Consider the following 27,577-nt stretch of genomic DNA (forward strand, 5'->3'; position numbering starts at 1 on the left):
GACTCCAGAGCCCCACTTCCCTTCCATCACCTTTCTCTGTGCCGACTCCCAAGAGTCTATCCCACCTCCAGCTCCGACACCACCTTTGGTCCGACTCCAGAACATTCTGGGTCCATGTCAGGGACAGCTCCAAAAGTGGCGAGGTCCCGGCATGAGGGACTCGATGGGACAGGTGTCGGCTATGCATAGCGACGGTCCCATTGCAGGGTGAGCATCCCCAACCACTTAGTCTGAAGTGGGAAGTTGATTATCATTAAAAGGGGGAAGCTACAGTACTTACCTGAAGTGGGAAGTTGAGAAGAAGGCTGCTTCTTCTGTTCCCACCCCAGGTGCTATTATATACATGCGGTCAGGGTCACGTGGGAGGAGCCACGTCATCCCCGCACACAGCCGTACTCCCCTGGGTATCTCCATGGGAGATCCCGGAGGTGTGCCGCTCTGTGAGCGGGAATGCGTGTGGTGGGCGTGGCGATCGGGGGAGCGGGGTTAGGTGTGTTAGTAATACATAGAGAAAGGGAAGTCGACCATAGAAGGAAATAGAAAGAAAGAAGGAAAAGGGGAAAGAAGAGGCAGAGGGTGATAGCGGGGAAGCGGAGTAGGGCAGCGCGGTGCAGGGTCAGGTGTGTGCCCTGACAGTCCGAACCTCGACACCTTCCAGACAAGTATGCAACTATGCTCCCGACTCTGGACCTCTGCTCTGGAATCCTGTTTGCATCTCCATTTCAGAACTCCAGTCTTAGCTCCAACCTTGGACTTTGACCCCACCTCTGCTTATACCCATTGTATTGGTTAGCCAATTCCATTTATTTACCTTTGCCAATATTCCAGAGTTTAACTTCTGAGTTTGGACTTTCCAGACTTACTTTGGACCTTGCAACTATTGCATTGTCCCATTCAATTCTGCTATTCTCCCTCATTCCTATTTGGGCTGCTGCTTCCTTTCTATTCAGTCAGCTAGCCATTCCCCACTCCCATCCTCCTTCCTTCCTCCTTGGGCCTTGGCCCTTCACTCCTCCATTGGGAAACACCATTGAGTCAAACCCTTGACCCTCGGTGTTGTTCCTCCTTCCAGCTCCCTTTGTCTCCTTTTGGAGTACCCTTGTTCCTTTTGATTCTGGACCCCTCCTTATATACAATGTACCTAGTAACTTGTAACCTCAGTCCGAAATCAACTTGATTCCCCCCTAAGAGACTTCCCCTCTGCTAGATCTGAAATTAGGGACCCCCAGGACAACCAGCAATGGCACAGCGCTCCACCTGAGTCACTGAGGCTGAGGTCCTTCCATGCTAAGTCTCCAATTCCATTCCAGAGTCGTCTGAATCTAACACAAACCTTGGATGGCAGTCCCTCATCATAGGGCACTCATGGGTGCTACACCACAACCCAGAGGTAGACTGGGCATGACAGAAAGTCATCATGTCCTGCTGCCTGTCCTCCTGTAGACAGCTGTGAGCACGAGACAACCAAGACCCTGCACTAGAGCCTGGGGATGGGATCTATGCTGCAATCATTCCCCCTGGCTGGGGACATGACCTGAGGGCCACCACGACCCCCTCTCAGTGGATGACCCAAGCAGCCCATTGTCAGGGACACATCCAGGGTAGAAGGGGTCCAGATGTATCGCCCGGCAGAAGGGCCCCCATGGGGTGGGAACCGGGCGTGCATGCTGGCAGGTCCGGGAAGGGACAGCAGTCCCTGGCCACTTAGACTGAAGTGGAGAATGTGAGAAGAAGGTTACTTCTTCGGTTCCCACTTCAGGTACATTTATGTACATGCAGCTTGAGTCACATGATGAGTGCCATGTCATCCTCGGAAACAGCCGTGGGCATCTGGGTGTCCCTGTGGGGGATCCCAAGGGCGTCTGCTGTGTGTGCCTGTGCTGGGTACAGCAGGAAACCGTCCGGGGTGTGTGGGCCGGACGGGTCAATAGTACATTGATACAAAGGAAGGTGGTCCGTGTAGATAGAAAGGAATAAACAAGAAAAGGGAGATAAGAGGAATGAGATAAAGAGAGGAGAAGAGAGAGAGAAAGGAAAGGGGGAGAGAGGGAGGAAGGAGGAGGGAGAGGGTTGGACAGCGGGGAGCGGGTGTGGTGTGGCCAGGTGGGTCTGGGTGGACCCAGGTCAGGCAGGTGTGCCCTGACACCCATGTCACGAACACATTCCTGGGGATAGGTCCGATCACTATCCAGGCAATGCTGTCTGGTGGAGCTCAGTGTTCCTGGTCTCTGATGGTGGGTCGGAGACAGGCCGGAGGTGGGGCAGAGCTCCAAGGGTGACAGGGTGTTGAAGGGGCTCAGCTTCAGTGACTCGGAATGGAGCGCTGTGCCTGTTATGTTCTCGTTGTCCCCAATTTGTCAGGAGAGCTGGTGACAGAGGAACTGAGGCCACCAGCAGAAGGGGGCTGGAAGCCCCCCCTCACTACTTAACAATGGAGGCATTAGCAAGGGTCAATTGTTTGTCACACAATTCTTTTTGGGTTTTATACCTGTTGGAGAACAGCATGCAAGTGCAGCTGGGCAAGTTTGTACAGCTGCATTCCCACAGCCGAGCAAGGAACTCGTCTGGCTGGCCACCTAATATTTTTCACTTTTGTATTCATTTCAGACTACTCTGCTCCCAAACTATATGGGAATTCCTGTTCATTCAATTCCTTTTTCCCTCAGTTCTCTTTTGCATATTTGCTTGAGACTGAGGTCAGTGACAGTACATTCTTTAGTTTCATCCTAAACTTATATTCTGTATATTACCTTTAGTTGCCACGCTTTACTAGGTAATATAATAATAGTTCTCTTTCACATATTTGCTTGAGACTGAGTTGCCACACTTTACTAGCAATTCAATCTGCGCTCAATACCAAGGCACCCTTAGATGTGCCTGTTACTCAGCTCTTGGTTCAGGGCAAAGTAGCAGACAAGTGGGATGCAATAGACGTCCTAGAGGAGGTTTGGATTCGAGGGCTGAAGACTTTTATATTTATAACTGGGGGAACTATTTTACTGGAGGGGTACACTGTAACAGGGAATTTATCCCAATGTCACACAGGCTCACAGGGGGGACAGTAACTTCCTGCCTGCCTCTCTCAATCTCACCAAAGGTCCTTGTAGTACAGTGCTGTATAGTTGTGGCTGTGCAGTCACGGGACTACCCCAACTACACTCGCCAATGTATGTACATGAAAGAATGAAAGAGCACTGTTTTGTAGTGCAAGGGTTTATCCCTGCAACATACAGGCCTAGCTCTCGATTGCAGTCCCTTGCAATCTCCAAAAAGAAACAACAAAGAGCAAAAGAAAGTCGACCATAAAAGAAAAGAAAGTCCCAACTCCGTACAGTGTTAAATGCCATGTGACCTCTAAACCTTCCCACACAATCTCAATGTGCATGCTCAACTCCATCCTGCTCTGTACAGTCTCTCCCATCCTCACGATAAAAACCTCCTAAATCGCAGCTTTCCAATAATACCAATTTCGCCCAAATCGGCCCAGTGGAAGCTGAGATATGATGAAGTTGGAACCGTGGAAGTCACATGTGGTGCAAAGGCATGAGAAGATTCTGGTAACTCGCCCAGAACAAGCGCCTGCATGCTCAATAACTCCTCCCTCCTTTGGCACTCACTCAATCATCCAACTCAGCCCTCAACCCTCATCACATCACCACTCATCATCTGGCTCCAGCGCCAAACTACACCCAAAACTCACACTACCATGCATGCCACTGGAGAACCACCAGGCAAATGGGAGGATTGGGCACAGTAGTACACCCCATTTCCACTCCCATAACTAACCCGCATGTGCATGGTTACTAACTTTGCTCACATCGGCATGGAATTTTGCAGATCCAACATGTGATCAACTTTGCGCTCGAAAATCAATGGATTCATTGCTAAGGCCGGGAGGCCTTAGCTCTTCTAGTTTGTACTTGGCGCTGTTGGGTACTGGGCTCAGCTTGTCTCTGGCTGCAGCATTGTGCGACTCGTGCACAGGCTCGGAATCGTCATCAGAAGCGGGGAAACCGAAGCTAGGGCTGGGAGGCCTCAGCTCTTTGAACTTGAACTCCACTCTCATATCAAATACAACGGCTCGGGTTGGGGTTGCCATGATAGGCACATGCATGGGCTCGGGATCGATGTCGGATGACAAACTGATGCTAAGGCCAGGAGGCCTTAGCTCTTTTGGATTCACTCTGGCACTGTGAGTTCAGGTACGGTTGCAGCATCGTATTCTGTGCTTGGGGGACTTCAACATAATTCACGATGTCATCTGGCGACTCCAGTGCGAAAACTTGGGGAAAATCGAATAGAAAGTGAAAGGAATGTGGGTTTATTGGGTGAAGACTTGAACAAAGGTCATCTGGCTAGGGGAAGGGGTTCAAATGTCACAATATCAAGAACTAACGATGCCTCCGACTAGGGAAAACTCCGAGAAATGGTGGAACTTTGAATGCTGAAGCCATCCTGTGCCCCCTCGTAGGGTCCGCCAGGAGGACTCAGCATAGTCTTGAGTGGCAACAGCCACAGCAACTGGTGTCAACTTGCACAACCTGTGTGGACCACTCATGGATCTCAAACACGAACTGCTTCTCCTGTGCCCTATTGTAGGATCCTCCAGGAGAGCAACGATCACACACCCCTACACCTGTCTGTGGGATTTATGAGGGGGAATCAGCAATATGACGTGTTTTTCTCTTGACTCCGATGCTCGCATCTTTAGTTTGACTTGTTCCTCTTGTAAACTTTTGTGTACTCAGCATGTAAAATCGTCAATACACGGTGTAGAATATAGCTCAGACAGAAATGATGATGTGGTTTTGCATGTAAGAATAAGTGCGCATGTTGCATTTGTTGAAAAATCGTAAGAATACTTGTGAAAACTCGAAAGAATGTTGTCTGGCTGGGGAAGGGGGTCGTGAATTGTGTCATCAATGACTAGCAGTGCATCAAACTCCAACATTGCGAACACATGGTGTCCTCCTGTGCCCTATCATAGGATCTGCCAGGGGGAACAACCATTGGCTTAGTGATAACAAAAGAACTCCTGTGCCCCATCTTGGGACCACCAGGGGCGCAGCCATGGTGACTTGTGACTTTAGACTCTGGAATGCATAGATCTTGGCTTGTATTTGTCTCTTCTTGTAACTCTTGTAATCAGCGATGTAGTAGTTGATGTCCACAGGTGAATCAAGCTCAGAACAGAAAATGATGGTGATGTTGCATGAAAGAAAAAGATGATGTCTGCATGGCAGAAAACTGTATCAATCCCCCCTGTAAGGACCACCAATACTGTCATACCCGACCCCGATCTGACTTCCAGACCTCCACCCTCTTCACCTCCGGAGTCATAACCTACCGCTGCCGTTCCGATACTCACCTTTGGTCTTGGCAACCTCCTTACCCCCCACGCCACCTCTACTCCTCCTTACCTCTCCGACCCTATCTCCGTCCGCTCCGATACTCACCTCGGACCGAACACCGCCACCCTCCGCAACGCCTCCACCCTCCCGTAATCCTCCTACGCTTCCCCCGTCCGCTCCGATACTCGCCTTCGGACCTGACAACCCTCCTCTCCGCCACTCCTTCCCCCTCACCTTTCCCCTCTCTCCTCCCTCTGGTACTCCTCCACCACCCTTCTGCCAAGTTACGACCTTCCGCCACTGTCCCGTACTTCCTACTCAGATGCCGATCGTATCTTCGCTCCAAGCCTCCGTCATAGTCCCGACCTCGGACTTTGACTCCACCTCAGTCTTAGTCCATTGCATTGGTGACCTCATACTACGTAAACACCATTGCCAATATCCCTCGGACTTTCAACCCCGCTTCCATAACCCCCATAAGCTCCGCAACCCCCGAGCTTCGCGGATCGCCTTCGGCACTTTCGCCGCTTGTAATGTATCTCTCACGTTTACCCCTCATCCCTATTTGGACTACTGCTTCTTCCCATTCTAGCCAGTAGTCATCATCCCCACTTCTCCTCATCCTCCTGCCCCTCTGGGCCTTGCCCTCCCTACCTCCTTTTGGACATATCACAGGTCCTTCCTTATGACCTTTCGGTACCGTTCCACTCCTTCTTCCCTTTGTCCCCTTTCGGACGTCTTCGTTCCGATTCGGTTCCCCTTTGTTTCCTTGTGCCTTTGCCCCTTCCATTATATATATCGGCGCTTGTACATACTCATGGGTTCAGTCCGAAATCGACCTGAAATGCCCCCTAGAGACTTCCTGCTCACCTACTGTGAAATTAAGGACCAAATGGACAAACAGCAATGGCACAGCGCTCCACTTGAGTCGCTGAGGCCAAGGTCCCTCCACGCTAAGTCTCCGATTCCACTCCGGAGTCGTCTGAATCCACCCATCTCTACAAATACCACAAGCAGGCTAGAGATCTAACCCCCTAAATGCAAGCAAATTTGTAGGGAGGGAGTCTGGGATGTCCTAAGCTTGTCCTAGGTTCGGTCCAGGTGCTAACAAAACAAAAATAATCACAAAAACTCATTAAGAATTATGTACCCCTGGTCCGTCTTGGACAATCATCAAGGATTCCTTATAATACTCAAGGAGTCAAGTGAATTTCTCTCTTACTTGGATCTCTCAGCGCTACAGTCTCTTTGTAGTCAAAAGGGAGGTCACTTTTCCATTCCTATGTGTACAGAGCTTTTAAACACATGGAACAGCAATAATGTGGAAAAACAAATGAAAGGAAAAATATAAAACGAAAGATTGTTGTTATGGACACCATGTGGACCGTTAAGTATGGCTGATAAGTCCAATGGCCGATAAGTCCAATGGCCGACATGGAAGTTCAATAAAAAAAGACAGGAGTGATAAGCAGGCCATATCCACTAATAATTGCTGTCCTCCACCAATTTCCACCATCACACTACACTCATCCATCTCTTCCTACCTGTAGCATCTTTTCCCGACCTCTCCATTCAATTCCCCAGGTTCATAGCTTTCTCCCAATACCAAATCTGTCCCAAATGGTTGAGATTTGACTGAGTGGTGGGCATGAGAATCGTAAAATTGGCCCATGCACAGGGTTAGACATCCCAGAAAGTGTTCGTGAGAGTCCCCATGTCAATTGGATCTTCATACACATCCTTTGTGATTTTTCTGTATTTTTCTGAGCACTCCAGAGTGCATTTTGGTTTGTTTATTTACTTCGGTACAGCTTGTGATTTCCATTTTGGGCCGAAAACCAGTTTCGCAAAAGTACAGATCTTGGCTCCACCACATGGGACTTTCGACACCACCACCCTCACATGCCTTTCAACATTGTGTGGAACCTCGCAGTAAGATGAGAAATGGCCACCACCATTGTTCCACAACAGCTGGGCCGATCTGGATGAAATTCAGGGAATCCATAGTTATAATTTTTCTCTATCTTCTGAGCCCTTGATCGTCTTTTGGCAGCCAGTAGTGCCAAGCATAGTTTTTGGGCTGGACCAATTCAGTACCAGTGCATTATGCACAATTGTACTCCATAATAAAATGAAATAAAATGTTCTTATGCACTATTGACATTGGTAGGTGATCATCGCATATGGGAAATCCTTAAGGAACATAAAACCACAAAAATACTGGTGGTGTAAGGTATAGTAGGTTATCCCACCTACAACATGCATACATATAGCAGAGCAATTTGGATCCAAAGGTAAACAAAGGTTACCAAGGGGAAGGGGAAGTAAATAGAAAAGAATCCACAGGACAAATAAGGAATAGGTGAAAAGCCTAAATTATGTCTGAGGTTTGTGGAGTGGGAGTCTTAAAAGCCAACTGAATGGCAAGGCCTGGAACCATCTAAGAATAAGCAGGGGACTACAGAGAAAGACATCCAGAAAGGTCCAGAGCCCGGAAGTTGTAGTCCAGAAGATTAGGGTTGTAGAAAATATCAAATGATAAAACAATAAAGATTATCAAGACCAGAGGTCAGGTAGGGATGGGGAGGTACTGGAGGTGCAGAGACCAGAAGTACAAAGGAGGGTGGATAGGCAGGTTGAGGTTTACCAACAACGAGCAGGTCCATCTCCTTTGAACAGGGGGTCTGAGGAGGTGGAGGTGTGGTAGCGGAGGTCTGGAGGTGATGCAGATGTAGATGGGAGGCAGAGTGGGAGAGAGTCAAAGGAGGAGGTAGTCCTAGGGCTGTGTCAGGGCACACCTGCCTGACCCCGCGCCCCACGCCGCACTGCCCTACTCCGCTTCCCCCGCTATCACCCCCTGCCCCTCCTTCCTCACTTTTCCCCTTTCTCTCTATTTCTATTCTACAGTCGATTTCCCTTTTCTCCATGTACCACTACATACCTAACCCCGTCCCCCTGATTGCCACACGCACTGCGCACACTCCTACCTACCGAGCAGCTACCTCCAGGATCTCCCGCAGAGACACCTGGGAAGGTGTGGCTGTGCACGGAGATGACGTGGCCTCCTCCACATGACCCTGACCACATGTATATAATAGCGCCTGGGGTGGGAACAGAAGAAGCAGCCTTCTTCTCAACTTCCCACTTCAGCCTAAGTGGTTGGGGACACTCACCCTGTGATGGGACCGCTGCTACACATAGCCGACACCTGTCCCATCGAGTCCCTTGCGCCAGGACCTCGCCACTTTTGGAGCTGTCCCTGACAGGCTGTTGGCATTGACTGGAGGTAGCAGAGAGAGATTGGGAGGGCTGGTGGAAGTCATAGGAGTTGTATAGGAATAGGGCAGAGGGAGGTGGAAGATCCAGGATATGACAGCCCACATCATTTGAGACACTAGGCGGGCACAGCTGGTACCACGCAAATGAGCTGATTATCGCAATTCTACCACCCATGCACTACACTAGACCATATTTACCATTACCATTACCCCCTTTTTCCCTGACCTGTTGGATACCTATCCAGTCCCCGTCCTTTCCTGTTTGCCTGCTGGGTTAGATCCCTAGCCTGCTTACAACACTGGTGCCAGAGTGTCAGGGCACACACCCTGACTAGCCCGGACCCGGACCCACATCTGGACCCACTACACTTCCCATGCATACTTCCCATGCCACATGCTCCATGCGCCACATGGTCCGGCACCGGATCCTGCCCTCATGTGACTTCCAGGTATCCCTGGAAGTTTTCCTGATATGGTGGCCACTGTGGGAAGATGAGAAGTTAGCTTCCTTCTCATCTCCTTACCCACAGTAGTAGTAGGTTGTGCCCTGGATAAGGCTGGTTACACCAGTGGTTGTGGACCATAGGGGAGGGTCATGGGGACCCAGGAGTCGTCCCCTGACACAGAGCACTACCAGGACTTCTGGGACATGTTCTCAAAAGAAGCTTTCAACCAGCTGCCCCCCTGGAAGCCCTGGGATCATGCTATAGATCTGGTACCAGATGCCAAGCTGCCCAGAGGAAAGACCTTCCCCCTCTCACAGCTGGAGCAGAGAGAACTGGATGAGTTCCTGTGTGAAAACCTGCAGAACAGGTGCACACGACCATAAGTCTCCAATGGGGGCACCAGTTGTTAGACACTGGTCCAGGGTCGGCACTGAAGGTCGCTGTTGCAGGCTACTATAGGCCGTGATGGCCATGATGCCATGATCAAGGCCCGAGGGTAGGGCATTTGGCCTCAGCAACTCTAAAGGAGCGCTGTGCCCCCTAGCTGTCTCTTGGCCCTCATTTCAGACTTACTGGGGTTGCCTTGCTGGGGTCAGGACTTGGGGAGTCGTGGTCAAATTGATATTAGAGCTCAGGTATAATAAAGTATCATACAGGATATATATAGGGAGAAAGAATGAATGGAAGCGGACCTGGGCCGAAGGCCGAAGGGTCCGGAAGCAAACATGAATAAGGAGCGGGGTTGGCCGCATAGCAGCTGGCAATGACCAAGGGTCAAAACAAACAATAACAGATAAATAAAGGAAGGAGCATAGGGCCGTGATAGTGGCAATGGTATCGTAGTGGCACTGGACTCGGAGTTGGGCCGGATGTCACAGCCGTGCATTCCGGCCTGCTCCCCACCCATCCTGATGCCGTCTGAGCCCATTCCCACTATGCGAGCGTGAGCGCGAGCCCCAACCTCAGCCCTATCCTCCCTGAGGACCCCCTGCTCACTCCCCTGCTTGCCCCTAGGCTCCCCTGTACCTGGCCAACTTCCCCACAGCCACACCAACCTTCCCGCCCTGAGTCCGCCTCCAGCACCGTGCCCAGCGTGACTCCTCTACCCCACCCACTCGGCCCCTACAGGGCCACTACCATTCCCGTGCCTGACTCTGGCCCAACTCCGAGTCTGGTGCCGCTACGATACCATCGCGGCCCCACGCTCCTTCCTTTATTTATCTGTTATTGTTTGTTTTGACCCTCAGTCATTGCCAGCTGCTATGCAGCCAACCCCACTCCTTATTCTTGTTTGCTTCCGGACCCTTCGGCCTTCGGCCCGGGTCCGCTTCCATTCATTCTTTCCTCCTATATATATCCTGTATGATACTTTATTGTACCTTAGCTCTAATATCGATTTGACCACAACCCTCTAAGTCCTGACCCCAACAAGGCAACCCCAGCAAGTCTGAAATGAGGGCCAAGAGACAGCTAGGGGGCACAGTGCTACTTTAGAGTCGCTGAGGCCAAATGCCCTACCCTCGGGCCTTGTTTGCGGCATCACGGCCATCGCAGCCTATAGCGGCCCGCAACAGCGACCCTCGGTGCCGACCCCGGACCAGTGTCTAACACCGGAGTCAGGCACGGGAATGGTAGCGGCCCTGTAGGGGCCAAGTGGGCTAGAGGAGTCATGCTGGGCATGGTGCCGGAGGCAGACTCGGGGCAGGATGGTTGGTGTGGCTGTGGGGGAGTCGGCCAGGTGCAGGGGAGCCTAGGGGCAAGTGGGGGAGTGAGCAGGGAGTGAGCAGGGAGTGAGCAGGGAGTGAGCAGGGAGGATAGGGCTGAGGTCGGGGCTCGTGCTCACACTTGCATAGCAGGAATGGGCTTGGGCAGCATTGGGATGGGCAGCTAATGGGCCGGAATGCATGGCTGTGACACCAGTCTTCTTTGTCAAGAAGAAAGACAGATCACTACACCTAGTACAGGACTACTGGAAGCTGAACAAGATCACTGTAAAGAACTTGTGTGCGAGCATGCGCATCCCCTGACAAGAAGTGCAAGTTCGAGCAGACCCAGCTTGAGTACCTTGGCCTCATCATCTCAGAGGGTAGTATTGCAATGGATCTCATAAAGATCTGTGGAGTCCTCAACTGGGGACTCCAACCAAGGTGAAGGAGGTGCAGTCCTTCCTGGGGTTCATAAACTTCTATCACTGGTTCATCAAGGACTTCTCTGAGAAAGCATGCCCGCTCCACAAGCTGACCCGGAAGGCCCAGGCCTGGAGCTGGGGCATGAGCGAAGATGATGCCTTCCATGCCCTCAAAGAAGCTGTCATTACTGCCCCAGTTCTCTCCTTCCCCACTGACTCCAGCCACTTCAGGCTTGAGTGTGATGCCTCCAATTTCGCAACCAGTGCAGTCCTCTCCCAGCTCCAACCCAATGGGGAGTTCCATCTGGTAGCATTCATGTCTAAGAGCTTCATGGACATGGAACATAACTATGAGGTGTATGACAAGAAGATGCTTGCAATTGTCTGAGCTCTCAAGGAATGGCAACACTCTTAGAAGGTGCTGAAGAGAAGGTCAAGGTCTACACCAACCACTGCAACAACCTGGGGTACTTCCAGATGGCCCAGAGGCTGAACGATGCCAGGCTCAATGGTCCCTTTTCCTCTCCTGTTTCCACTTTACCCTTGTCCACCGTCTGGGGAAGCTCATGGGAAAACCAGATGCACTCTCCCATTGTGCTGACCACCCAAAAGGGAAGGACGACAATGAAGGATTAACCCTCCTCCAACCAGCCTGGTTCGAGGCTTGTGCAACATAGGCAATCTCGGTGGAAGGTGAGGAGATAGGCATCTTGGATTGGATACACCGGGCAAAAGATCATGATGAGAGAGCAGTAAAAGCCATGCAAGAGCTGGGAGAGGGGACATTAAGATCAGATGAATGGGAAGGGCAAGGCAAGCTGGTTCCATACTGAGGGAGGGTGTACATCCCAAAAGACCCTCAATTCTGCCATGACCTGGTACAGCTACACCATGACACATGGGTGACAGGGCACCCAGGGCAGTGGAAAACCCTGGAACTCGTCTCCCACAACTACTGGTGGCCCTGTATGGCAGAGTATGTCAGACAGTACATATGTGGGTGCAATACCTGCAACCATGTCAAATCCTTCCCCTCATGAAAAGTTGGGAAGCTCACCCCAAACAAGGTCCCCACCTGTCACTGGCAGGTGATCTCAGTAGATACATATGGTGGGAGAGCTCCCAGAGTCGAAGGGCTATAATGCCATCCTTGTGGTAGTAGACTGCCTGTCCAAGTGTATCCACACAGTCCCCACCCTGATGACTGTAGAGTCGCAGGGTATCATGTGGCTCTTCCTAGAGCACATCTGGAAGCACCACAGGCTCCCTGAGGAGATCCTCAGTGACAGAGGGAGTGCCTTCATCTCCTGCTTCTCAAAAGAGCTTGCAGACCTCTTAGGCATCAAACTAACCTCTCCAATGCCCTACCACCCCCAGATGGATGGACAGACCAAGCAGGTCAACCAAGAGATCGAAGCTTACCTCCAGGTGTTCATCAACCATCAACAGGACGATTGGGCAGACTGGCTCCCACTGGCAGAATTCTCCTACAACAACCACATCCACTCATCCACCCACTGAACCCCTTTCGAACTCGACACTGGCCAACACCCCAGAATGGGGATGGAACCTACATGCATGTCCAAGGTGGAGGCTGCTGACACGTTCTCATCAAGGATGATGAAAATGCAAGAGGAAGCAAAGGCAGTACTGGAACACGCAGCAGACGAGATGGCTCGTTACTACAACTGAGACCATGAAACGACCCCAAAATATCAAGAAGGCAACCAAGTTTGGCTCAGCACCCAAAATTACATGACTGACCACCCGACCAAAAGCTGGACCACAAGTGGCTTGGCCCCTTCAGGATTGTCAAAGTTGTCTCCCTGGCCACCGTCAAGCTCCAACTCACTGCATGACAAAAGGGAGTTCACCTGGTCATATCTGCAATGAATGTCAGGCCACACCACCTGGACAATATTGCAGAACGACTGTCATATCCATACAATCCTGACCTCCACTCTGGGCTCCCGGAACTCCGAACTCTGACTTCCGGAGTCCTACTTCCCTTCCGTCACCTCCTCCTTGCCGACTCCCAAGAGGTTATCCCACCTCTGGCTTGGACACCACCTTCGGTCCGACTCCGGAACATTCCGGGTCCGACCCCAACATCGACACCTTCCAGACGAGTACGCAAAACCTATGCTCCCGACTCCGGACCTCCGCTCCGGAATCCTGTTCGCGTCTCTGTCTCCGGAACCTCTGGTCTTAGCTCCAACCTCGGACTTTGACCCCACCTCCGCTTATACCCATTGTATTGGTTAGCTCATTCCATTTAATTATGTTTGCCAATATTCCGGAGTTTAACTTCCGAGTTCGGACTTTCCGGACTTACCTCGGACCTTGCAACTATTGCATTGTCCTATTCAATTCCGCTATTCTCCCTCATTCCTATTTGGGCTGCTGCTTCCTTCCTATTCAGTCAGCTAGCCATTCCCCACTCCCAACCTCCTTCCTTCCTCCTTGGGCCTTGGCCCTTCATTCCTCCTTTGAGAAACACCATTGAGTCAAACACTTGACCCTCGGTGTTGTTCCTCTTTCCATCTCCCTTTGTCTCCTTTTGTCCTACCCTTGTTCCTTTTGATTCCGGACCCCTCCTTATATACAATGTACCTAGTAACTTGTAACCTCAGTCCGAAATCAACTTGAATTCCCCCAAGAGACTTTCCCTCTGCTAGATCCGAAATTAGGGACCCCCAGGACAACCAGCAATGGCACAGTGCTCCACCTGAGTCGCTGAGGCCGAGGTCCTTCCATGCTAAGTCTCCGATTCCACTCCGGAGTCGTCCGAATCCCCGCATTCTAACAACGACCCACTGACCCTTGCCCAGGCCCAGAACTTGTAGATGGAGAAGAGGAGTACGAAGAAGTTGAGAAGGTATTGGACTCTAAGTGGCTATGCTGGAAACTCTGGTATCTGGTAAAGTTTGTTGGTTGGCCAAACTCAGAGAACCAATGACTCCAGCAGGACCACTTAATCCATGCCCCTGACTGAATTGAGGAATTCCACAGGATGCACCCCCAGGCCCCAGGAAGAGAGAGGGAGGGCCACCTGGCCGCTTTGGGGCAAAGCAGCTTAAGGAGGGGGTGATGTCAGGGCACACCCACCTGACCCAGCCCCACTTCACCCAGTACCCCACTACCCATCCCTCTCCCTCCTCTCTCTTTTTCCTCTTTTCTCTTTCTTCTCTTTTCTTCCCTCTTTGTTATAAAAATGGGGCCTGATTGGCCCATGTCTATAGCATTCATGTAACAAGTGTTGTAACAGTTGAGTTTACAGTGTCAGAGTCCGCGCATCTATTCGCAGTGTAAGAGTATCCCCAGGAAACTAGTCGATATCAAAGCTGGGGGGCTAGCCCAGCTGGCATAGTAGCCTTATGTACATGAGTTCTGCTAACTCACGAGAGCGCAGTTACATTGGGAAGATGGTAACTGATAGAAACACGACATCAAATAGGAAGATAGAAGATGCGGGAAATGAGGGAATATCGGGTAAGGGGTGACGTGATAACAAATATAACGCAATGAGTTATATCTGCGTTCTAACTACGTAATTATCTCACGCAATCTCGGCTAACAATTACCTCATTGATATCGCTTAGAGTAAAGGGGGGCCGGATAACCGGGCGTCCCCTGACATACAGTAACATGAACAAGGGGTTTTTTGGGTAGTAATAGTTGGTTCAGTTGTTATTATATACATGTCACGTGATAATATACTGTACAGAGGCCATAAGAGGCTAAAAATGGGAATTTCCCATTTCTATAACACTCTTCCTTATTCCTTCTTCCCTTTACTCTCTCTATTTACATGGACCACTTTCCCTTGTATCATTGTACTATTGACCCGTCTGGCCCAGGCACCTTGGATGGCCTCCCACTGCTGCCCAGCACATGTGCCTGCAGCAGACACTCTCAGGATCCCCTGCAGGGACACCCGGATGGCTGCAGCTGTGTCCAAGGATGATGTGGCACCCATCATGTGACCCAAGCTGCATGTACATAAATGTACCTGAAGTGGGAACCAAAGAAGTAGCCTTCTTCTCACCTTTTCCACTTCAGGTAAGTAGCATAGCTCTCCCTTCCAATAATAATAACACCTTTTCCACTTCAGTCTAAGTGGCCAGGGACTGCTGTCCCACCTCAGACCTGCCAGCACACACACCCACTTTGCACCCCAGGAGGGCCCCTCTGCTGGGCATTATACCTGGACCCCCACTACCCCAGACATGTCCCTGACAAGTTGGTCCTCTACTGGGGTAGGGTGTATGTTCCGAAAGACCTGCAACTCCACCACAATCTGGTACAGCTACACCATGATGCAGGGGTGACAGGGCATCCAGGGCAATGGAAAACCCTGAAACTCATCTCACATGACTACTGGTGGCTTTGGATGGCAGAGTATGTCAGGCGATATGTATGTGGATGTGACACCTGTAACCGCATCAAATCCTTCCCCACACAGAAGGTTGGGAAGCTCACCCCAAATAAAGTCCCCACCCATCGCTGGCAGCTGATCTCAGTAGACATGGTGGGAGAGCTCCCAGAGTCAAAAGGCTATAACACCATCCTAGTTGTAGTGGACCGCCTGTCCAAACATATCCACGTGATCCCCACTGTGATGTCCATGGATTTGGCTGGTATCACCTAGCTCTTCCTGGAGCATGTCTGGAAGCGCCATGGGCTCCCTGAGGAGATCCTCAGCAACAGAGGAAGCACCTTTGTCTCATGCTTCTTGAAAGAACTTGCAGATCTCCTAGGGGTCAAGCTAACCCCTTCAATGCCCTACCACCCCCAGACTGATGGACAGATGGAGCAGGTCAACCAGGAAATCAAAGCCTATCTCTGGGTGTTCATCAACCACTGCCAGGATGACTGGGCAGACTGGCTCCCACTGGCAGAGTTTGCCTACAACAACCATGTCCACTTGTCCACCTGTCGAACCCCCTTCAAGCTTGACACCAGGCAGCACCCCAGAATGGGGACAGAACCCACACATACATGTATGTCTGAGGTAGAAGCCACTGATGCTTTCTCATCCAGAGATGCGGGAGGAGGTGAAGGCAGCTCTGGAGCATGTGGCGGATGAGATGGCCTGCTACTATGACTGGGGCCGCAAGGCAGCCCCCAAGTACCAGGAGGGTGACTGAGTCTGGCTCAGCACCCAAAACTATATGACAGACCACCTGACCAAGAAGCTGGACCATAAGTGGCTAGGCCCCTTCAAGATCATCAAAGTCGTCTCCCCAGCTGCCATCAAGCTCCAGCTCACTGCACAGCAGAAGGGAGTACACCCAGTCATGTCCATGATGATGTAGGCAGGAAAACCTACTATACTTTACACCACCGGTATTTTCACAGTTTATGTTCCTTATGGGTTCCTCACATGCAAAGCTCACCTACCAATGCCCATGGAGTATAAAAACAATTTATTTCATTTTATAACGGAGTACAATAGTGCATAACATGCTGGTACTGAATTGGTCCAGCCCAAAAACTACACTTGGCGCTACTGGCCACTGAGAGACGATCAAGGGCTCAGAAAATAGAGAAAAATGATAAACATGGATTCCCCAAATTTCATCCCAGCCATTGTGGAGCAGTGGTGGTGACAATTTCTCATCTTACCGTGAGGTTCCACACAAGGGCTAAAGGCACATGAGGGTGGTGGTGTCAAAAGTCCCATGCAGTGAAGCCAAGATCCATACTTCAGGAGATCACAAAACTGGTTTTCAGCCCAAAATGGAAACCACAAGCCATACCAAAGTAAACAAACAACCAAAATGCACTCTGGGGTGCTCAGAAAAATACAGAAAAATCACAAAGGACACATATGAAGATTCAATTGACATGGGGACTCTTGCAGACACTTTCTAGGATGTCTAACCCTGCGCACGGGCCAATTTCACAATTCTCATGCCCACCACTCAGTTCAACCATTTGGGACAAATTTGGTATTGGGAGAAAGCTATGAACCCAGGGAATCGAATGGAGAGATCGGAGAGGGATGCTATGGGTAGGAGGAGACAGATGAGTGTGGTGTGATGGTGGAAATTGGTGGAGGACGGCAATTATTAGCGGATATGGCCTGCTTATCACTCCTGTTTTTTCTTTTATTGAACTTCCACATCAGCCGTTGGACTTATTGACCATACATAACAGTCCACATGGTGCCCGTAACAACAATCTTTCATTTTATATTTTCTTTTCATTTGTTTTTCCACATTATTGCCATTCCATGTGTTTAAAAGCCCTGTGTCATGAACATGTTCCTGGGGACAGGTCTGATTGGTGCCCAGGCAATGCTGTCTGGTGGAGCTCAGTATTCTGGGTCGTCCAACAGTGGGTCAGAGACAGACCAGAGGTGGGGTGGAGCACTGTCATGACCGACAAATCCTGGGGCTCCATCAGCAGTGAACCAACGCTGATAGGTGAATCCACCGACCCAAAACCCATCCTAACCAGCCCCCAACCCGATGTCTGGCCCCCTGCCTTATTGTGTGAGACTTGGCCAACAATCAGAACCTAGACCCTGCCAGCATTCCGACCTTACCTCCAGTTCCCAAGCCCTTGGTGCTCCTGGCATTCAGTCCCTCCAGTTCCTATGCCAGCCTTGTCTCCATCTGAACCACACTCATTGCTTCCCGCTATGTGGTCGCAGCCATGCCCCGCTTCCGTGCATTCCACACCCTCTGCCCACTCCGTGCCCTCTGCCCATCTCTGCACCCTCTGGCCACTTCTGGTTGCCCTTGGTCAGGTCAACACTCCCACTCCCCTCTGTACCTCTGTTGGCCGTCATGCTGTCCTTGTGTGACAGTGCTGACAGATCAACCTCTGTTCACGGACTTGTGTCGGCACCGCACTGACCCCGCTTATTTGCGGACTTGTATTGGTGCCGCTGTTGTGGGGACAACTCCATGTACCGCAAAAAGTCGGAATCTGCAGAATTTGGCCACCAACATATACCACATACCCTCTGACGCTCCCGATGTTCATTCTATCACTCTCCAACACTCCATAAACTCATTCCTTATTTTTCCCTATTTTCCCCATCATTCCTGACAACCCCAAGCAAAATTCCCATGCCCAACCATGCCGCCAATTTCACCCCCTCTCCAGATCTCCATACCTACACATACAACCCAGCCGTTTTTCCACCCGATAGTGATGCTCTACCTTCCTTCTTCACCCCCGGAGCATTTCCCGGAATGGCAATCCCATGCCCAGATAGTTCAGCATGGAGTAGAGTCTCACATGGTCTTGACAGCACCTGTCAATGGCCACATCTCAAGAAGTACTGCACCAAATGGGACGAATAGGGGCTCGTTGGAAAGCTGGAGACGAGGAGGTGGCTGGCAGGAGGATAGGCGGGCGCTGTGGCGAAGTGTTGCGGAGTTAACCTTCACAATTTCCATTTCGGACCCGTTATCACATATTCCCCATTCATTCATTTTTCTTTTATTGTTTCTTTGTTCCCAATTGGATATTCATCATTTACGGTTGCCTAACGGCCCGTTTACATTCCCCCATGCCATTCATTCCATTTCAAACATATATAAACTAGATAACAGCTTGTACATAACAAGTACTGTTGTTTTGACCGATTTATCTGTTGAATGTTAAACCGTCCTAAATCACGAGCATCCAGCTGGAACTCGAACGTCGGCTCTGAGCGGGTTTTCCCATTCACACCATTCAGTTTGGTTGAGAAAAAAAAAAGGGAGAACAAATATTGACGTTGGCAGCTGGGGGTGGCACGTGCCATTCGTCGATGTCACTGTTACTGACGGTGGCCAGGTGTCATATCCGTGCATACCCGACCCCGACCCGACTTCCGGACCACCACCCTCTTCACCTCCGGAGTCATAACCTACCGCTGCCGTTCCGATACTCACCTTCGGTCTTGGCAACACACCCCTCCTCTTACCTCTCCGACCCCTTCTCCGTCCGTTCTGATACTCATCTCGGACCGAACATCGCCCTACTCGCCACCCTTCCTACAACTCTGCTCCCCCCTCACAACACCTCCACCCTCCCGTCATCCCCTACGCTTTCTCCATCCGTTCCGATACTCACCTTCGGACCTGACTACTCTTCCTTACCTGTCCCCTCTCTCCTTCTTCCGTCACTCCTCCGCCACCCTTCCGCCAAGTTACGACCGTCCACCGCTGCTCCATACTTCACACTCGGACACCGTTCGTACCTTACTCCGAGCCTCCGTCATAGTCCATACCTCGGACTTTGACCCCACCTCGGTCTTAGTCCATTGCATTGGTGACCTCATACTACGTAAACACCATTGCCAATATTCCTCGGACTTCCAACCCCGCCTCCGGCACTCTCGCCGTTTGTAATGTATTTCTCGCAATTCCCCCTCATCCCTATTTGGACTACTGCTTCTTTCTATTCTAGCCAGTTAGTCATCACCCCCACTTCCCCTCATCCTCCTGCCCTTCTGGGCCTCGCCCACTCTACCTCCTTTCAGACGTATCACAGGTCTTGCCCTATGACCTTCGGTACCGCTCCGCTCCCTCTACCCTTTGTTCCCATTCGGACGTCTTCGTTCCGATTCGGTCACCCTTTGTTCTCCTTGTGCTTTTGCCCCTTCTTTATATATATCGGCACTTGTACATACTCGTCTGGTTTTCAGTCCGAAATCGACCTGAAATGCCCCCTAGAGACTTCCTGCTCACCTACTGTGAAATTAAGGACCAAATGAATGGCACAGCGCTCCGCTTGAGTCGCTGAGGCCAAGGTCCCTCCACGCTAAGTCTCCGATTCCACTCCGGAGTCGTCCGTTTCCGCCCGTTCTAACACCAGGCATGCATTGTGCAGCACATCGGTAAGTGCGCACTGTCTCATGGATGATGGAGGGACACTGACCAGCAATCGGCACTTAACTGCATGCATGCCAGGCTGGGCTAGCTGCGACTGCTAGGCTGGGCTGGGAAGCGCCATGAGAGCGTCGTTCTCATGAACCATCGCAGCCAATCTCTCTCGCCGCTCGGTCCGTTCGGTCTACTTGGAGAGAAGGAAGGCAGGGGGCAGGAAATTAAGATTGCCAGGAGAGAGAGAAAAAAAGTGGTCTGCCTTGAGGGCAGATTTGCGCTTCGTGGACGATTCCCCGCATCAGGGTAGTATAGTCATGGACAATGGAAGGCACTGACAGTCGGTACCCAAACAACATGGGTGCTTCGGGAATTTGGAACACCATACCACCCTCGTTCCATTTCACGCCTCCCTTTCCCACTTTCTGGCGCTGCTGTCTGATGATGGCAGCCTTCTTTTTGCCCGTCATATCACACCTCCCAGCCCTGTCACCTTTGCTGGCACCTCTGCTGACTGGGATGTTTTTTTTTTTTCATTGTACAACACGATTTGAATTGAAAATAATAACATGAATTTTGAACCGAATATTTCGAGAAGGGAAATCACGTTGTAATTTGGCTGTCGAGAAGAAATGGAAGAAATATCAATATTACTTTGTGTCAGGAAATATGAATCATATTATTGTAATGATTATTCAGTGAACCCTTGGATATTCATCCGCGTGCTGGCTGTGGGATGCCGATTGTGGAAACTGCTCTGGCTTTCGACCCGGTGGCTTTTAGTTGGGGGATGGTAAACTGGGTTGGCAGATTCTGCCTATGTGAATGTGAGCACCAAGTGTGTCAAATTTTAGTTTGTGGACAGTGTACAAATGTGGATTCACTAGATTGGCTACACGTATTTGGGACATAAAAAATTCACCTCATTTTTTGGTGGCTTGATATTTTGCAGTACTGTACAGGGTGGTGATATCTTCATGCAAAATCGTTCGATAAGGGTTTGCTATGCCCAACATCCTCGATTTAAGGTGATAAGTATTTACAAGTATTCAATAAGTGAATTACAAGTCCCAGTTTAAGGCCGATTTAAGGAAAATTTAAGGGTACAAATCAATGGTGGATTATTTCTGAAAAAAGGAAAAGGGGGAGACAAGTAGCGGACATTGCCGCATCTGCCATCCGCCTGGCTGTTGGTCGCCGCATTGCGTGCCCATGCCCCAGCAACCATCCAGCTATGGGTCTGAGACAAACAGTGAGATATGGCACCTAGAATTAGTGTTGTTTGTTATTCTGACATTGTCACCATTTTGGTACTTTACAGCTGGGGCATGCTGTGGTCATCAGGCTGCGTGACCCAGCAATGGTGCTGCTATTGGTTCAGAAAAATGGTAAGATACTCGCTTAGGATCGTGATGTTTATTATTCTGACATCAACATGCACTTGATATTTACAGCTGAGGCTCCCAGTGCTGAGGCACACTGCTGCCATCGCGTTGCTCACCCCAGCAACCAGCTGCTGTGCGACCAGAAAAATGGTGAGATATCCACTTGTGGTGGTGAGACTTATTATTCTGACATTATGCATTTGCAGCTGATGTTAGAATGGGGCGGATTCAGACGACTCCGGAGTGGAATCGGAGACTTAGCGTGGAAGGACCTCGGCCTCAGCGACTCAGGCAGAGCACTGTGCCATTGCTGGTTGTCCTAGGGGTCCCTAATTTCAGATCTAGCAGAGGGAAAGTCTCTTGGGGGGAATTCATGTTGATTTCGGACTGAGGTTACAATTTACTATGTACATTGTATATAAGGAGGGGTCCGGAATCAAACGGAGCGAGGGTAGGACAAAAGGAGACAAAGGGAGATGGAAAGAGGAACAACACCGAGGGTCAAGGGTTTGACTCAATGGTGTTTCTCAAAGGAGGAATGAAGGGCCAAGGCCCAAGGAGGAAGGAAGGGGGTTGGGAGTGGGGAATGGCTAGCTGACTGAATAGAAAGGAAGCAGCAGCCCAAATAGGAATGAGGGAGAATAGCGGAATTGAATAGGACAATGCAATAGTTGCAAGGTCCGACATAAGTCCGGAAAGTCCGAACTCGGAAGTTAAACTCCGGAATATTGGCAAACGTAATTAAATGGAATGAGCTAACCAATACAATGGGTATAAGCGGAGGTGGGGTCAAAGTCCGAGGTCGGAGCTAAGACCGGAGGTTCCAGAGATGGAGACGCGAACAGGATTCCGGAGTGGAGGTCCGGAGTCGGGAGCATAGGTTTTGCATACTTGTCTGGAAGGTGTCAAGGTTGGGGTCGGACCCGGAATGTTCCGGAGTCGGACCGAAGGTGGTGTCAGAGCCAGAGGTGGGATGACCTCTTGGGAGTCGGCAAGGAGGAGGTGACGGAAGGGAAGTAGGACTCCGGAAGTCAGGTTCGGAGTTCCGGGAGCCCGGAGCGGAGGTCAGGATTGTATGGATATGACAGCTGAGCCACCCGGCATTGAGGCACATTGCCATCGTTGCATTGCCTACTCCGGCAACAACTCTCGAATCATTCCATCGATTCAGCTCACAACCGCCATGCCTGTAGCATCAACTCACATACCTCTTACCCTGGAGGCGATGGGGTGGGCCCAGACGTGTGACTCGGAAAACTGCGCATCCTAGCTGCGACAAAGATACGAACACGATTACCCCTCATCCTCCCAAAATCGCCTTACTGTTCGAGTGCCACCTGCCCACTCATCCTTGGAGGTTCGCACACAGACTCACTCTGCCGGCTATCCGGACAGTTCAGCATACCATTCCATCGTCGGGCCATTCCCGCAGCGACTCCCTAGCAGGTATCTCTTCAATGTCCAGTCTCGGCCGAATCATCAAGCCCAGCAGACATAATCCCTTTGGCCACGTGGCCACTGTTCTACCTCCACCTCCACTTCCTCCTTGACTCGTCATCCCCATGTGCGAGAATGTGGGCCTCAGCGACTGCCTTCTCGAGCAACGCCTCATTTTGGCTTATATTCATGGACTCAACCTCATCTAGGGATGAAATGCCGAAGCTTGCTTGATTTCGACGTGATACCGGACCCCCCCCCACCCAATTGGCTGCTCCGCCGTAAGTGCTACTGCATGTGTCCATTTTGGATATTCTGCAGATGGACGGACAGATTGTAGAGCAACATGATGACCTTCACATTCTCCCGCAAGCTCGCTCACCAGATCTCACCGATCGTTCCCTCTCGCCATTCATTTCCTATCTCATGATCACTGTAGTGCCATTTCGGTGCTAAACTGGATACATCCATTCTTCACCCTCTCCCGCCCTATCCCTCGTCGCCTCCTTGTGTCGCTCTCGACTCTATCAAGGTGACCACATGAATGGCACGAAACAATCCGTAGGAAACGAAGACTCATCCCTCAGCAACCTTGGGAACAATCATCAGCAGAATCGCTGCACCAGCAACTTCGACCCATTACAAGGCCAGAGATACGTTGCCAACTCGGTTTCGGCAGCACAATGGGACCCGCCGATGAAGCGGATGACACTGAGCAAACACAGGAGCCATTCTCGTCTTCCGAGGATGAGGCACCTGCCGACCCACATTCGGACATACCTGATGAGTTGCAAGTCATCCTCTCAAGCAGCTGTTCTACCCAATCATTGGATGATATGCTTTCTATCCCTCAGCCCCCTGAGTCGCCTTTGTCTGATCACTTGTCTCTACCAGTTACAACATCGGACTCGAACTCCTCTCCTGGTTCATTACCAGGCCCTCATTTTTCCCTAACAATTACTGCACCGTCTGGGATCAGTTATGAGCCAACATATTCAGATGAAGAAGGCGACCATATGCGTGAGGACGACACTGGCAAGAAGAGCTTCGACTTCACCAGTGAACTTAACCGTCTGAATCAAGGTGGTGTGCGACTCAGCTTCGTAGAGCAGTTGGAAGAGGCTTTCAAGACACCGCAAGTATTCCTTTCTGATTCTGGCTCTGCGTCAGAGTCGCACACAATTTCCCCTGTCTCACTGGACTGGGAGCTCCCTGTGGAACCTAAGGCCAACCTCGTGAGTCCTTGTTTAGACATGCATTTTGGTTTGGGATGGTATTGATGCATAATTTTCGATGCAGAATCGAACTGGGGAGCTGAATGGAGGCTTCCAGTTTGGCAAGCCAACAACGCCGTTAAACATCGCCGTTCCCCCAATGAAGGTATTTTCATTCAACCATGCGTCAAACATTTCATCTGTAATGCATTTTTAGGGACTTCACTCTCGCACAAACACTGAGACGAGTAACTTAAGTGCTCGCGAAATTGAGCTTCTCGAAGATTTGGATGCTTCAATGTGCGCCTTGGTGACATTAAACCTTTCCCTCATCCACCCCTTGTCCTCCCAAAATAAAGGGAGTGCTGTATCTCATTGGAATCTGATACGCAGTCCAAGCGGGAGGCTAGATTCTCAGTCACAGACTGTGCCCCATCCCATAGCGGCCACAGTCGTGGAGAATCCGTAATGAGCATTTCACCTCTTGGATCCATTATCGATTCAGGTGTATCTGATCCGTTCGGATACTGGGATGAAATAGCTGGTCCTCAAATCCCATTGCCCCCTGCTCCGTCGTTAGGTCATTCCCACAGCGACTCACTAGCAAGCATCCCTTCAATGTCCAGTCTCGGCCGAATCATCAAGCCTGCAGATGCAATCCCTTCGGCTATGCGACCACTGACAACAGTCATTCGCGAAGCATCTCTCAAGCTACCGACTTCTCTCTGAACGCAAATCCCAGGGAGCAAAAGGCGAAGGGCAGAAAATCGATTCTGAGAAATCGCAATTCTATTTTCAGAGCAGGCCTCCTCTGCTGTCGTTACTGGTGCAGTGGCAGAAGGTTTAAACACGATGAATACAAAGTCTTCATCCACTGCCGAGCCCATGTTTGTCGGAAGATGGAAGGGTAGTTTCTCTGCTCAATGATGACGCTAATAATGCTGCTGTCGTTCATTTGGGTCTGGCCCCGACGACCGCTAATGGTACTCCTTCGGCTATACCTACATCTGGTGCCCCTCATCACCATCAAGTATCCCCTCAATCACCCTTAAATCATCTTGTTCACTCAGCGATGGGCACTCCAACCACAACGTCTCCTGCGGCAGCTGCCGCAGGACATTTACCTCAATACACTGCCTCTGCGCCTGCACAATCATCCATTCAACATCAGCAACTCCCCTCCCCTGCCACCCCAACCACAAATCCAACTTCCCTTGTTCCACAACCACCACAACCACACGCTTTACCAAATGGAGGAACCGGTCATGCCACTGCAACCGAGAAGAAGCGTAATCATGTTTGCACGACGTGCTCCAAGGCATTTACCACCAGTGGACATCTTGCCCATCACACCCGCATCCACATGGGCAAAAGGAATCACAAATGCCCTTTCCCAGGTTGTGAAACAAGATGTTCAAGGCAGAATAACTTGCAGCAACAGTGAGTATGACCTTTCCACTTGTGTGTGTGCACTTGTACTGGGGCGTTTCTGACCAATGTGTTTTTCTTTATCCCACTAGATCTCAACGACCAATCTCGTGACTATGACTACTTCTCTTCCCTGACGATCCATCGACCTACATATCTGTGGCCTGGTCTTGCTTCCGTTTACCCACGCATGCCACTCTCCATCAAACCAAAAAAACTCACTCTCATCCTGACATCCCTATTCCGCGCCAAACACGTTTGTCTCCACATCAATCTGTTCATCGATCGTTCTTGTACGAAATACTTGTTCCTTTTGTCTTCCCTTTTCCCTCTTCATTTACCTTTCACCCACACCCATTTGACTATCGGTCCGGCCCCCATAACCACGTACACACCACCTGGATATTAAATGGAGTGATACCCTTTCCTCTAAAATAGTTTCCATGTTCATCTTTCTCCTCGATCCCGACAAACTTCCCACAACAAACGAGCTCAAATGGCGGTTGCTAATGCCAATGCTGCTGTGGCTGCGGCTGCGAATGCTAATGCTGTGGCAATGTCAGTCGCTAATGCCGCATTAGCAACAACTATGATGAACAATGATGCCAACTTGATGAATCGGGGCGCCAATGGGAGTGTGATTCAAGCAATGACGAAGAGGGATAGGGAGATTTATACCCCTACCCCTCCCACTAGTCCTGATGGTGCTACGGGGTTGGGTGGTTCGTATGGAACTGGAGGTGCTGGAAATGGGGGGAGTATAACACTTCATCCGGTTTCTGAAAGGGCTGGGGGTGATCCATATCCGGGACATGGAGCAACATATGGTGCAATGTCTTCTCTCATGGTGTTGGTGCCACCACTACCGCTGGTAGTGAATGCGTGTGTGATGGAGGTTCGGGTTTTTGGGTCCTGGGGCGCTAGCGGGTCTGTTAGAGCCTCAACTCAACACTCACCTACATCTCTCTTGGACGTCAAGGCCGAGGGTTATGAGGAAAGGGGTCTCAGATGTAAGCAAGTAACTCAGGGGAGGCGTTAGAGTCATGGATGGCGTCTTTGCCACTTGGATGCAACTTCTGCTTTCTCTTTCACGGGTCTATTCAATACTAACTTGTATCTCGGAATTTAAGGATCCGGATCCAAACCTGAGCCCGAAACAGATGGATGGATTCATTCGGTCCGTGCCATGGTGGGCTGGTTTGCTTCTGTTGGAATTTTTTTTTTGGGTGTTTCCCCATATGGACCCATGTAACCCGGCCCTTTCCGCCATTCATTATTTCGCATCCCCAAAATTCAAATCACCTGCCAGCTCCTGTCACGTTTCTTTGTTTGGTTCGATTTCGGCTTTCTCCCCTTCCTTGCTCTCTCCCTCCCCCCCCCACCAACCAATATTCAATCTTCATGGTCACATTGCAGTCACGTTCTCGTTGCAGAACACACGGCCACGGCCAGCTCCGCTCACCAGCTCATGCTGCCTGCACCTCGCCTCGCCTCACTGATGGAGTAAGTACTTGCGGCAGCACGAGAGTGAAGACAAGTGAGTGCGGTGCACTCTTTCTTTCCCTTTCTCCATTACCTTTTTTTTTTTTTTTCTCTTGCTGATGATCGATCTCTGCCGTTCCCCAGGGCTGGGCTGTAGCCATCCCCTCCCCGCTCCCCGGACGCGCTGTATCTCCCTCACCCACAACATCCCATCCTTGCGGCCCTGGACGAAGCTGATGGCGTTGGATTCGCTCGTGGGCTGTGTCGTCCCATTTGGAGGAGCGGTTGGGGGAACATGCAAATCGCGCACACGGCCCCTTTCTGACGCTTCGCCACCGCCATCATCGTCGATCCCATTCTGCTTGACTCGAGCCCCGCTCTCGAATGGATGGTTTTTGAGTCATATGGTGAGATGTTACTAGCCGTGCCCGGATTTTTTTTTTTGCTCATTTTCCGTGAGTGTCTTTGTCGACCTCCAGTCCAGTAGAAAGTGATGACAAAAATTCAGTGAAATTTCCCGCTGGGTTACCCTGCCCGAATGCTTTCAGATACCATTGGTCCCGCCCCCAACGGATGGTTTTTGAGCCAGGTATGCACTGT

General features: G+C 50.7%; 4 protein-coding genes across 4 annotated transcripts; all 4 read left to right on the forward strand.

Annotated features, from left to right (window-relative positions):
• The first annotated feature begins 3,585 nt into the window (after positions 1–3,585).
• EI90DRAFT_3082480 (uncharacterized protein) lies at positions 3,586–4,779 on the forward strand. Its single transcript, XM_039062012.1, is given in 4 exon segments — positions 3,586–3,670; positions 3,681–3,844; positions 3,873–3,933; positions 4,203–4,779. The coding sequence occupies 2 exon segments, from the start codon at positions 3,873–3,875 to the stop codon at positions 4,409–4,411; spliced, it is 270 nt and encodes an 89-aa protein (XP_038909972.1). The 5' UTR covers positions 3,586–3,670; positions 3,681–3,844; the 3' UTR covers positions 4,412–4,779.
• Positions 4,780–23,536: 18,757 nt separating this feature from the next.
• EI90DRAFT_3132765 (uncharacterized protein) lies at positions 23,537–24,796 on the forward strand (the record flags this gene model as incomplete). The annotated part of the gene is made up of 4 exons (XM_039064500.1): positions 23,537–24,088; positions 24,153–24,233; positions 24,285–24,367; positions 24,427–24,796. 4 exons carry the CDS (start codon positions 23,537–23,539, stop codon positions 24,794–24,796), a joined length of 1,086 nt encoding a protein of 361 aa, XP_038909973.1.
• Positions 24,797–25,349: 553 nt separating this feature from the next.
• EI90DRAFT_2837337 (uncharacterized protein) lies at positions 25,350–25,511 on the forward strand (the record flags this gene model as incomplete). Its single annotated transcript, XM_039053667.1, has 1 exon — positions 25,350–25,511. A coding segment is annotated over one exon (162 nt), but the record flags the coding sequence as incomplete, so codon positions are not given.
• A 480-nt stretch (positions 25,512–25,991) lies between these two features.
• Positions 25,992–26,534, forward strand: EI90DRAFT_3132766 (uncharacterized protein; the record flags this gene model as incomplete). Its single annotated transcript, XM_039064501.1, has 1 exon — positions 25,992–26,534. The coding sequence occupies one exon, from the start codon at positions 25,992–25,994 to the stop codon at positions 26,532–26,534; it is 543 nt and encodes a 180-aa protein (XP_038909975.1).
• Between the last annotated feature and the right edge of the window lie 1,043 nt (positions 26,535–27,577).

This window comes from Cantharellus anzutake (assembly GCF_015039405.1).
Source record: "Cantharellus anzutake strain C23 chromosome Unknown EI90scaffold_92, whole genome shotgun sequence".
Classification (NCBI taxonomy): Eukaryota; Fungi; Basidiomycota; class Agaricomycetes; order Cantharellales; family Hydnaceae; genus Cantharellus; species Cantharellus anzutake.

Bases quoted from the DNA above. Each gene is read 5' to 3' on its own strand.
- EI90DRAFT_3082480 (XM_039062012.1), top strand. From the start codon at position 3,873: ATGGATTCATTGCTAAGGCCGGGAGGCCTTAGCTCTTCTAGTTTGTAC. The intron at 3,934-4,202 runs GTACTGGGCTCA...CTGTGAGTTCAG, and splicing joins TTTGTACTTGGCGCTGTTGG to GTACGGTTGCAGCATCGTAT.